Genomic DNA, 12,324 nt, shown 5'->3' with positions numbered 1-12,324 from the left:
CATATTTCTTCTGAAACGCGTTGCATTTTTTCTGCTGCGGTTTGACTATAGCAACTGTATGTGCACCTGCAGACTTCTAGTGGTTTTTAGGGTATGTTCACATAACTTATTTTCGGGCCGTAAAACCGGAAGCAGAACGCCTCCAAACGGCGTTCTGTTCCGACTGGCCGTCTTTTGAAAAACGGCCACGTAAAAAAAATGCCCGTGAAAAACAAGTGCATGTCACTTCTTGGCGTAAAAAACGCGAGTTGCTAAAAAAGGCTGAAAATCAGGAGCTGTTTTCCCTTGAAAACAGCTCCGTATTTTCAGAAGTTTTTTACTAAGCGTGTGAACATACCCTTACTGTGTTTCCGCTTTACAAAACTCAATTTGCGTATTTTAGTGCGGAAGTTATGCTCCCCGTTGAAGTCTATGGGCCAAAACCGCAGCATCTCCACACAGAATACGCAGCATAAATTGACAGGCAGCGGAATTGAAATTCGCACCGCAGAACACTTTCCACACAACTTTCTGAGTTTTTTTCCGCAGCGCGTGGCTGAGATTTGCTAAATCTCATTCACTTTGCGGCTACTAGAAAAGTTGCAGAATTTCCACACAGAATTCCGTTGCAGAAATTCTGCAGCATTAGGGCTTATTCACACGAACATGTTATACCTCCGTGCTACGCGCGTCGCACGGACCTATGTAAGTGAATGGGGCCGTTCAGACTGTCAGTGAATTTCACGCAGCGTATGTGCGCTGCGTGAAACTCATGACATGTCCTAAATTTGCCCATGTTTCGCGCTGCACGATGGGTGCGTGCAAATTGCGCACGGAAGCACTTTCGGGTGCCGCGCGTGATTCGCGCAACAGCAATAAAAAACAATGAATGAAAACAGAAAAGCACCACGTGCTTTTTTGTTCGTAAACATAAAACCAGTGTCATCATGATGCCGGCTGCGCGAAAACCACGCAGCCGCGCACCATATGCTGATGCCACACTGACTTTTTGCACGCGCAAAACGGACATGTCCGTGTGAATAAGGCCTTAAAGAGGCTCTGTCACCAGATTTTGCAACCCCTATCTTCTATTGCAGCAGATCGGCGCTGCAATGTAGATTACAGTAACGTTTTTATTTAAAAAAAAACAAGCATTTTTGGCCAAGTTATGACCATTTTTGTAGTTATGCAAATGAGGCTTGCAAAAGTCCAAGTGGGTGTGTTTAAAAGTAAAAGTCCAACTGGGCGTGTATTATGTGCGTACATCGGGGCGTGTTTACTACTTTTACTAGCTGGGCGTTCTGACGAGAAGTATCATCCACTTCTCTTCACAACGCCCAGCTTCTGGCAGTGCACAGACACAGCGTGTTCTCGAGAGATCATGCTGTGTCGTCACTCACAGGTTCTGCATCGTGTCGGACACATCGGCACCAGTTGATTCTGCAGCAGCATCAGCGTTTGCAAGTAAGTAGCTACATCGACTTACCTGCAAACGCCGATGCTGCTGCAGAATCATCTGTAGCCTCTGGTGCCGATGTGTCCTCGCTCGTCTGACACGATGCAGGACCTGTGAGTGACGTCACAGCGTGATCTCTCGAGAACACGGCTGTGTCTGCACTGCCAGAAGCTGGGCGTTGTGAAGAGAAGTGGATGATACTTCTCATCAGAACGCCCAGCTAGTAAAAGTAGTAAAAACGCCCCGATGTACGCACATAATACACGCCCACTTGGACTTTTACTTTTAAACACACCCACTTGGACTTTTGCAAGCCTTATTTGCATAAATACAAAAATGGTCATAACTTGGCCAAAAATGCTCGTTTTTTAAAAATAAAAACGTTACTGTAATCTACATTGCAGCGCCGATCTGCTGCAATAGCAGATAGGGGCTGCAAAATCTGGTGACAGAGCCTCTTTAATGTTACGTGGGAACCCAGCCATAAAGAAAAGACTGATGCACCTCCTTTTGTGTTCACTCATGTTTGGTTTAAAAAAACTAAAAAAAAACAACCGACACAAAAACTGCATCAAAACTACGTGTGTGACCCTGGACTAAGAAGCACAACAAAACTGCAATAAAAATACTTATAAAAAAAACAAAAAACAACTTTCGAAAAACTGCCTGTGGAAGCGCAGCCGTCTGGAAACCTGACTGACGTCTTCATACGTCTTTGAAAAACAATTAGACAATCGCACTGCTACTGTTCATACTGGTGGAATAACCTCCCTCAGGGGCAGACTGCGCTTTCCGGACGTACAAGTCTCTTCTAGAAGCTCTTATAAGCGGACTATATTAGCCGGAGTGGCCGGCTATAGCACAGCCTTGTATACACAGCATGCACTTACTTCCAGGAACTCCGGGGCCGTCGTGTGTCTGCAGGAGGAAGTGGAATGCAGCTCTGTGACCTCCGGAACCAGTCTCGGGGAGTTCTTCCTGGGCTGCTCACACAGTCTTTTATTTATCTCGTGGTCTTGTCTCCGCACAGTGAGAACCCGGCTGACACTATGTCTAGGTCTCATTCACACCAGCGTCTATAGACTAGGAAGAGCCTGAATACAGATCTAATGAGAATCAATACAGCCGTACCTCAGAGCAGAGCACAAAGGCGGCTACAGACTGCAGCAAGCCCGGAGCAGGAACAGTGTACGGGCGCTATACTCTCCGAGGCTGGATTCACGCACACTGTTTTTTATGGTGTTTTGTTTTTTTATTGCGGCCAGAGGTTATATTGAAGTATATAGTGAAATATAGAAAACACCACATACAGCTGCGTTTTTGGTTTGCTTTTTGAAGCAATTTTGTGGTCTGTTGTTTTTTCACCAAACACAGCAGTTGGGTATGCATAGTTGTCAACATTTGAATTTTTTTTCCAGGGACACTAAGGCCTAATTCACACTAGGGTGTTCGGTCCGTGTGTCGGCCGCATTTCCCGAACCGACCACAGTGCAGGGAGCCGGGCTCCTAACATCATAGTTATGTACGACGCTAGGAGTCCCTGCCTCTCCGTGGAACTACTGTCCAATACTGAAAACATGATTACAGTACAGGACAGTAGTTCCACGGAGAGGCAGGGACTCCTAGCGTCGTACATAAGTATGATGCTAGGAGCCCGGCTCCCTGCACTGTGTTCGGTCCGGTACTTGCGGCCGAAATACGTCCGTCAATTACGGACGTAAATAGTGTGTGTGCACATACCCTAAGGGTATGTTCACATGGAGAGTTTTCAGGCGTATTTTAGGGCATAAACGCCTACAAACATCTGCCCATTAAAATCAATGGGAAAAACGGCTTTAAGTTCAGACGGTGCATACGCCGCTGTTTTAAAAAGACGCCACATAAAAAGAAGCATGTCACTTCTTGAGCCATTTTTGCAGCTGTTTTTCATTGTGTCATTAGAAAAACATCTAGAAAAAATGCCTAAAAAAAAATTTTCAGCTTCAAAAACAGCTGTAAAATCAGAAGCTCGTTTCTCTAAAAATAGCTCCATAATTTTCAGCCATTTTACTTGTGTGTGTGAACATACCCTTAGGCCTCATGCACACTTCCATCACCGTTTTAGCGGCCGTTTTTGATGGATCCGTGTGTCCGTTTTTGTTTCCGTGTGCACTCCGTTTCCGTTCCGTGTTTCCGTTTAAAAAACGGATGTGAACTTCACTTGAACCTGTCACATGTCCCAGGAAACACCCATAGAAAGGTTACAAGAAGTTTTTGGTGCTGTTTTCTTAGCTTTCAGAGCATAGAGAACAGTTTGAGATTACTCTGCTTGGCTTACTTTGGATTTACGGGTTGTAATTACGATCCGAAATAGCGGGCCCATAGACTTCTGTTAGCCACGGGTACCTTCCCGTTTTCTCACGGGAAGGTGCCCGAGCCGTTAAAAAGCTAGAACATGTTCTATTTTTTTATTTTACGGGCCGTGCGCCTATACTTTATAATGGGAGCACGGCTCGGAAAAACGACCGGCTGCCCGTTGCCGGCCGTGCTCATCTCCTGAAATACTCTGTGCTGCCTTAAACTCTGTGGACAGGTCAGGATCCGGTTTCTTTTAAATGCTGCTGGGGAACCCGCTCGATCCACGATATAAGGCTGCGCTACAGTGCAGCATTTAAAAGAAACAGGATCCTGACCTGTCCACAGAGTTTAAGGCAGCACAGAGTATTTCAGGAGAGGAGTATGTGATTGGCTGCAGAGGCCGCGGCAGCCTGTGATTGGCTGCAGAGGCCGCGGCAGCCTGTGATTGGCTGCAGAGGCCGCGGCAGCCTGTGATTGGCTGCAGAGGCCGCGGCAGCCTGTGATTGGCTGCAGAGGCGGTCACGTGACGAGCGTGACCGCCACTACAGCCTGTGATTGGCTGCAGCGAGCGGTGACATGGATGAAACGTCATCGCTGGAGGCCGGACAGGAGGAATGTAAGTATGAACGTATTTATATATTTTTTTTATTACATTAAAATTTTATTTTCCGCGCGCCGAGCATGGTACTGTCAAGGTTGCTGAAAGAGTTAGTGCAGCCCATTAACTCTATCAGCACCCTGGACAGTACCATGCTCGGCGCACGGAAATTACAGGTTCGGTCAGAACTAGTTCGGTCCGAATCGAACTTTTTCGTGAAATTCGGTGAACTAGCCGAACCGAACTTTTCATAAGTTCGCTCATCTCTACTAGAAATAATACAGAATACAACTGTGCAAGGTCTACGCTACCCTCTGACACACTTGAAACTGCGCAAAGTCTATACCGGTCAGAATTTTGGGATTGCAAAGCACATTTTATAAGACAGCAGGTCAATGCGAAAATAACATTACTGTGGGTGTGTAAAGTTTACCTACTGAGAATTACATACAATGGAACAAAAGGAAAGCATGTCAGAAAACAAGCAGTGCAATGTGTGCATTTACTTACTTATCATGTGACGCTGGGCACTAGTTCCCTTCTGCCATCTGCGTGTCAAAAGCTCCTTGGCAAGCTCCTCCCACGCGGCGTCCTTTTTATAACGGTCGTGGTAGCATTCTGTGTGCGTATCCCACAGTTCTGGGTGATCCTGCACCAATGCTATCATTCTTTCCACATCCATCTTCAGAACTGACTGGCTACTGTAGACGGAGTCTGTGAACTTTGTCCCACCCAGCCGTTGCTATGGCAACGGATCAGTCAAAAACGGACAGCACCCGGAAGCCTTACGTGTGCCATCCGTTTTTTTCACTGACCCATTGACTTCTATGGGCCACACGGTCACTGAATCACTGAGCAAAGTAGGACATGCTCTACTTTGCACGGAACGGAACAACGGATCCGTTTAAATAACGGAAGTGTGCATGGGGCCATTGCAATGAATGGGTTCAGGGTGCTATCAGTGACAAAAACGGATAGCACCCTGAAGGAAAAAACTGAAGTGTGCATGAGGCCTTAGGCCTCGTTCACACAAGAGTTTTTTTGCAGGAGGAAAAATCTGCCTCAAAATTCCGTTTGGGATTTTGAGGCAGATTTTGTCCTTCCTGCACGTCGTTTGCCGCGTTTTCCGCCCACGGCCATCGAGTGCTATGGACAAAGAACTCAGCGAAATACGCTTTCTCTGCCTCCCATTGATGTCAATGGGATGTCAGAGGCGTAAACGTGCGAAGTTAGGACATGTCCCCCCGCTTCCCATTGAAATCAATGGGAGGCATTTTCGGCCGGTTTTTGACGAGTTTTGCGGAGCGGTTTCCGCTCCAAAAAGCTTGTCAAAATACTTGTGTGAACAGGGCCTGAGGGTGTGGCGTCTTTGGTGGGAAACTATCCGCTTCCTGCTCTGACATTCACACCCCCTGAAGCAGAATCCCTGGCCAGAGCGTTGCCGACGCTCTGACCGGGGATTCCGCTCATAAGGACACTGACATCAGGGGCTCCTCCTGCAGCGGAATCCCCGACCGGAGCGTTGCTGAGCCCAGCTACAGAGGGGGCTGTGGGGCACCAGCTACAGAGGGAGCTGTGGGGCACTATCTACAGTGGGGCTATGTGGCAATATCTACAGGAAGCAGTGTGTGGCACTATCTACTGTGGGCAGTGTGGAGCACCATCCACTTGGGGCACTGAGTGTGGCACTATCTATGCTACCAGTACTGCTCAGCAGATATCACCTGCCTGTAAACCGGATAAGCAGGGAGAGATACCGGCCACCATGGTAGTTGTCAGCCAAACCAGTGCAGAAATGTTTATTTGTATGCAGATATTCTGGAAAGACAGCCACGCCCACTAGCCACACACACACCAGATAAGCCACACCCCCATAAGAGGATGCAGATACAATTGAATGTGGCAGTTGCGTGGACACGTCCCGGGACAGTAATTTGCCGGGACAGTCCCGGCAAATTCAGGACTGTTGGCAGCTATGGGTATGGTGTTGTACAAAATAACACAAAATGTAAAACGCCACCAAAATCGGCATAAAACACGCATATTACATTTTAAGAACACTGGCGTGTTTTTTGATGCGGTTTCAATTGCCAGAAAAAAATCTGTGTGAAGACTGTGTGCATATAAATCATGTAGCAGTAGGCGAGAATAAATAAACCTATAACCCCTTCCCGACATTTGACGTATGGGTACGCCATGGAAAGCTAGTGCTTTCTGCATTTTACCAAATCCATACGCCAAATGCTTGGCACCGGCTCAGATGCTGAGCCGGTGCCATCATCGCTGGATGTCAGCGGTATCTCACAGCTGACATCCGGCTGTAATGGCGGGGACCAAAATAAGCTTCGATCCCCGCCATTAACCCCTTAAGTGCAGCGCTCAAACGCGATCGCTGCATTTAAGGTCTTTGCAGCTCATCGGAACTCTAGCAATGAAATTGCCGGGCTTCCGGTGGCTGCAATTGCAACCGAAGGCCTAATACTGGACTCCCGGTCTGCCTAGCACAGAAGCCGGTCAGGACCCGCAAGATGGCGCCGGCTCAGGAGCTGATCCGGCGTCATCAGCGGTGGAAGTCAGCTGTATGTTACAGCTGACATCCACCTGTAACGGCAGGAACCGGAGCCAGCTCCGATCCCTGATATTACCCCTTTGATGCAGCGATCGAAAGCGATCGCTGCATCTTAGCGGTTACTAGCAGATCGCCAGCCCTGACAGGCAATCAGAACTGGCGACTGCTACTATGGCAACAGGAGACACAATGGCCTCCTGCTCTGCCATTATGGAAGCCGATTCGGCCCCGCCGGAAGGCGAAGCCTAATCGGCTTGCTGTCAGTGAATAACTGACAGATCTAATACATTGCACTACGTAGGTAGCGCAATGTATTATAAAGAAAAATCTGACAGTTAGACCTTCAAGTCCCCTAGTGGGACTTGAAAAAAAGTGAAAAATATAAAAGTTTGGAAACATAATAAAAGTTTCAAGTAATAAAACACAATCGCCCTGTTCCCTTATCAAGTCCTTTATTATTGAAAAAAAAAAATAAATCATACGTATTTGGTATCGCCACGACCGTAACGACCTGAGGTATAAAAATATTATATTATTTATTGCACGCGGAGAACAGCGTAAAAAAAAAAGCGTAAAATAACTATACCAGGGTTTCTGTTTTTTGGTCACTTTGCCCTACAAATATTGGAATAAAAGTGATCAAAAAGTTGCACGTATCCAAAAATGGTACCTATAAAAACTATAGCTCGTCTCGCAAAAAACAAGCCCTCACACTGCTCCGTCGACAAAAAAGTTTTAAAAGTAATGGTTCTCACAACTTGGCGACAGAAAAAATACATTCTTTTTACAAAAGTAATTTTTTATTGTGCAAAACGTAAAACATAAAAAAGTTCTATAAATTAGTTATAGCCGGAATCGGACTGACCCTCAGAATAAAGGTAACATGTAATTTATAACGCGTGGTGAACGCTGTATGAAAAAAACTAAAAAACTATGCCAGAATTGCGGTTTTTTGGTTACCTGACCTCCTAAAAAATAGGATAAAAACTGATTAAAAAGTCACATGTACCCCAAAATGGTACCAATAATAACTACAGCTCGTCCCGCAAAAAAAAATCCCTCATACCACTACATCTATGAAAAAATAGAATTAGTTAACCAATAAGTCAGGAAATAAAAAATATGCAGTTGTGCCGACCCGAGAGGAACATTTCTTCTATTTCAAGATGCGATTTATCAAGGCCCTAAAATTAGGGAACCAGGAAGGGGAGGACCCAAACATATCCGCTGGAAGCGACGGTGCCCGTATTATACCAGGACAACACTTCCCATCAAAATTCCCCAAACTGCAAAGGTGCGGAGTGTGGACTAAAAGGGGTATAAGAAAGGACGCCATATATCAGTGCGACACCGGCCTGTGCGGAAAGGATTGCTTCACAGCATAACTCTGCAAAGAACTCTGCAAAGAAATGATAATATCACCAATATTGAATTGACTTTTTTTGCATGGAGCACTACATCTCCTGTACAATAAGGAAGATTTTTTTGTAAACAGTCTTGTCCTGGTGTGCCATTTGTTTTACACACTTTTTAAATATGTTACAAGTAAAAGTTGCATTTTAAAAGAAACTCTAGTCCTATTCCAGTGATTTAATTATATATTCTTGTAGAGTATACAAAAAATCAAGTCCTGCGGTGGAAGGCTTCAAATATACCACTAACACCTTAAACTGAAATACTTGGGATATGGCAGGCTTCATCACAAATACGTCAAATCTAGAAACTTGGTTAAACCAGGCAAAGGAAGTCTTTTCGGAAAAAGAATTTTTACAGAAAAAGTATACACCGTCACTCAAAACGGCATTCAATGAGCTTAATAAATGTTACAAAGAACAAGCAATATCTTGGTGGGAGGTGCAAGCATTTGAAAATTACATAAAATACAGTATAGTCCCCAGGGGACTAAGAATAACACTAATACCAGCTACCAGATTACAAAGTCCAGAATTGATGCGTAGGTGGGAAACGGAAGCAACAACTAGCTCCCTGAAATTCATGCAAATTATACTGGACGAAGAAAAACTTATTCTGGAAACAGCAACAAAAAAACTTGGGAAGGAAATACATCTACAAAACGCATTTGAAAAATTCCAATACAACCTTATAGAAATGAAACATCACCAATTTACCCGGGATTTGCAAGATTTCAGAGAAAATAAGGCATATTGCTTTGAAGAAAGGAAAGGGAAGAATAAACCCGAAACGGACCAATCCTCGTCAGATACGGATTTCACAGAATCTGAACAAAATCTCAATAGTAGGAGTAGAACATCGAGAGGAAGAAATTACTCAAGACAGTTCAGGGGACGGGGCTTCTCTAGAGGGAGGAGCCCACTACAAACATGGGAAACCTCACAAATGAATCCAAGCACCTTACCTTACCAGAATCAAATGATGTATACGAATACAGAGTCTTCATCTTTTTTAGAGAAAGAAGGGCAGAGGACACCCTATCAATTAAGAAACAGAGCAAACAATCCGAGATAAACAAAACTAACCACAGAATTATCAACTTATCCAATAGTTCCCTTTCTGACACAGAAATACAGGTACTTAAAGGGAATGTGTTGCCAGAAAAACATGTTTTTTTTTAAAAAATTAAACATTTAGTGTGTGGGTGATTAAACATTGTTCAAATTTTTTTTATTTTTTTGCACGAGTCCATGTAATATTATAAATTATTTCTAATTTATAATACTACCCATTTTTGGTCACTAGATGGAGCTGTTCCCAAAATTGCAGCATTGCAACATTGGGTTAAAAGCCCTCGCTCTAGTGAGCTCTCAGCATCCCCCCCTCCTTTATCCTGGCTAGTGCCGGGATAAACGAGGGGTTTGAAAGGTTTAACCTCCTACACTGTGTGTCGCCATTTTTTGAGGTAACCCACAGTGTAGTAGGTTTACATACAGTAGTAAACACACACAAACACTAACATACATTGAAATCTCTTACCTGCTCCTGCCGCCGCGGCTCCCTCCGGCCCGTCCGCTCCCTTTGCTGCCGCTGTTCCATGTGCACAAGTCCGGAAGCCGCGACCGGAAGTAGTAATATTACTGTCCGGCCGCGACTTCCGGTCCACAGGAAAATGGCGCCGGACGGCGCCAATTTAGAATAGGACTGTGTGGGAGCGGCGCATGCGCAGTTCCCACACAGACGCCGTACACGGCAGTCAATGGGACGGGAGCCGTTCGCAGTCCCTATGGGACTGTGGCTGCCGTATTCCATGTCTGTGTGTGTCGTTAATCGACACACACAGAAATGGAACAAAAAATGGCAGCCCCCACAGGGAAGAAAAAGTGTAAAAATAAGAAACAGTAAAACACAAACACACAAATGAAAATAAACGTTTTTATTAAAGCACTAACATCTTTAACATATAAAAAAATTATTTGTGATGACACTGTTCCTTTAATAAAGGCCTCTCGTTTGTACCTACAACCACCTATGAGGTTTTCAATTGGGTAAAGGATATCAACTTATTTACGAGGAAACTCAAGTGGCACAAACTATATAAAATAAAGGATAAAAAAGAATGCATGGAACTGGGACTAACATTATCAGAATTACCGCGTGTAAGGAATCTGGCGTCTCTATTATCCCAAAATGAAAAACCAAGGGGCGAGGGTCACTTTACCCAATGCAAACTGAAAAGTAGAAAAATGCCTCCAACAAGTGATGTCTCGATTATAGATGTCTTCCAGGACTTGGTAGTCAAAGACCTAATAGAAATTGAAACCTCGAGAAAACCATCCAACCTTAATAAAAAAGAACATGAAGCACTGTTGTCGCTGGAAAAGGATGAAAATATAGTCATCAAGGCCTCTGATAAGGGGGGGAATACAGTGGTTCTTACAAGAAAAGATTATATGGACATGTGTCAAATCATCCTAAATGACAAGGAGAGTTATGAAATCCTCAAGGAGAATCCTATACAAAAGGATAAAGAGGAACTCTTTAAGATTTTAAACCGTGCAAAAAACAAAAACCTCATTGATTTAAATGAATTCAAACTCATGGCCATTGATAAACCACAGACCCCCACATTCTATGCCCTCCCCAAAATCCACAAGGGGACCACCCCATTAAAGGGGCGACCAATAGTATCAGGGATAGGGGGATTAACACAAAATGTGGGCATCTATATAGACAAGGTCTTGAGAAATTTTGTAGAGGCTTTACCCTCTTATACCAAAGACACCACAAATCTTTTACAAAAAATCAATGAGGTCACGGTGGATGATGATACCATTTTGGCCAGCATTGATGTGGAGGCACTGTACTCCTCAATCCCCCACACAATGGGTCTAAAAGCGGTAGAATATTTCCTGAATACAAGGGGGACCCACCTACAGCGACACAATGCCTTTGTTTTAGATCTATTAAGATTTGTATTGACAAACAATAATTTTCTCTTCAATGGTCGTATCTACCACCAACTCAGGGGCACAGCCATGGGTAACTCATGTGCACCGACATATGCAAACTTGCTCCTGGGTTGGTGGGAGGAAACCATGGTATTTACAGATGAGCGCCAACATCTAAACAGCCCGATCCTGATGTGGGCACGTTTCATAGACGACGTGTTTGTCCTTTGGGGGGGGGGGGACTAGAAAGGGACTTCATTCAATATAGCAAAGAATTGAATGAAAATATTATCGGTTTGAGATTTACATCTGAATCCGACAATCAAAATTTGCCATTTTTGGATGTATATATCTCCAAAAATGACAAAGGAGGACTCATTTCAACTATATACAGAAAACCAACCTCCACAAATAGTCTTTTAAGATGGGAAAGTCACCACCCCATCCCATTGAAACGGGGAATACCAAAAGGACAGTACCTCAGACTAAAACGCAATTGCTCTAATGAACAAGAATTCATAGAACAAGCAAGGGATCTTAAAGCCCGATTCCTTGAAAGGGGGTATCCTTTGAGAACCCTTAAAAAAGCTTATCAGCACGCAATGCAAAAAAAAAGGGAAGAACTCCTTATCCCAAAAAGAAGAGAATTGACTAATCAACCTATACGCCTAATTGGTACTTATGATAGATCAGACCAAAAAATTAAAGGAATACTCAGAAAACACTGGGGTATCCTACAAATGGACCCAGACCTCAAAGAAGTCATATCCCCCTGGGCACAGATCACATATAGACGAGGAAGGAGTATAGGAGACAGAGTCACACATAGTCATTTGAAAAGCTCTAGACCTGACCCATGTTGGTTAGATCGAGGGAAAATGAGTGGGTGCTACAAATGCGGACACTTGTAAGGCTTGCGCGGCTGTACAAAATACCAAAGAATTTAAGAGTTCATACACAGGAAAAAATTATAAAATAAAGGACTTCATCAATTGCAGTTCTAAAAATGTAGTCTATAAAA

General features: G+C 44.2%; 1 protein-coding gene across 6 annotated transcripts in view; it reads right to left on the bottom strand.

Annotated features, from left to right (window-relative positions):
* The window catches only part of LOC142749535 (uncharacterized), a 129,217-nt gene extending 126,703 nt beyond the window's left edge, over window positions 1-2,514 (bottom strand). For 5 of the 6 annotated variants that reach the window (XM_075857673.1, XM_075857683.1, XM_075857694.1 and 2 more), the window contains exon 1: window positions 2,326-2,514. In XM_075857673.1, the coding sequence (XP_075713788.1) occupies window positions 2,326-2,499 (174 nt within the window). In that variant the 5' untranslated portion in view covers window positions 2,500-2,514. Of the gene's footprint in view, window positions 1-2,190; window positions 2,275-2,325 lie in introns of those variants that run through there. The other variant, XM_075857724.1, reaches the window with a different exon arrangement.
* Window positions 2,515-12,324: the final 9,810 nt, after the last annotated feature.

This window comes from Rhinoderma darwinii, chromosome 1 (assembly GCF_050947455.1).
Source record: "Rhinoderma darwinii isolate aRhiDar2 chromosome 1, aRhiDar2.hap1, whole genome shotgun sequence".
Classification (NCBI taxonomy): Eukaryota; Metazoa; Chordata; class Amphibia; order Anura; family Rhinodermatidae; genus Rhinoderma; species Rhinoderma darwinii.
Note: the sequence above shows the minus strand (reverse complement) of the source record. Positions and strands in the feature narration are given on the sequence as shown.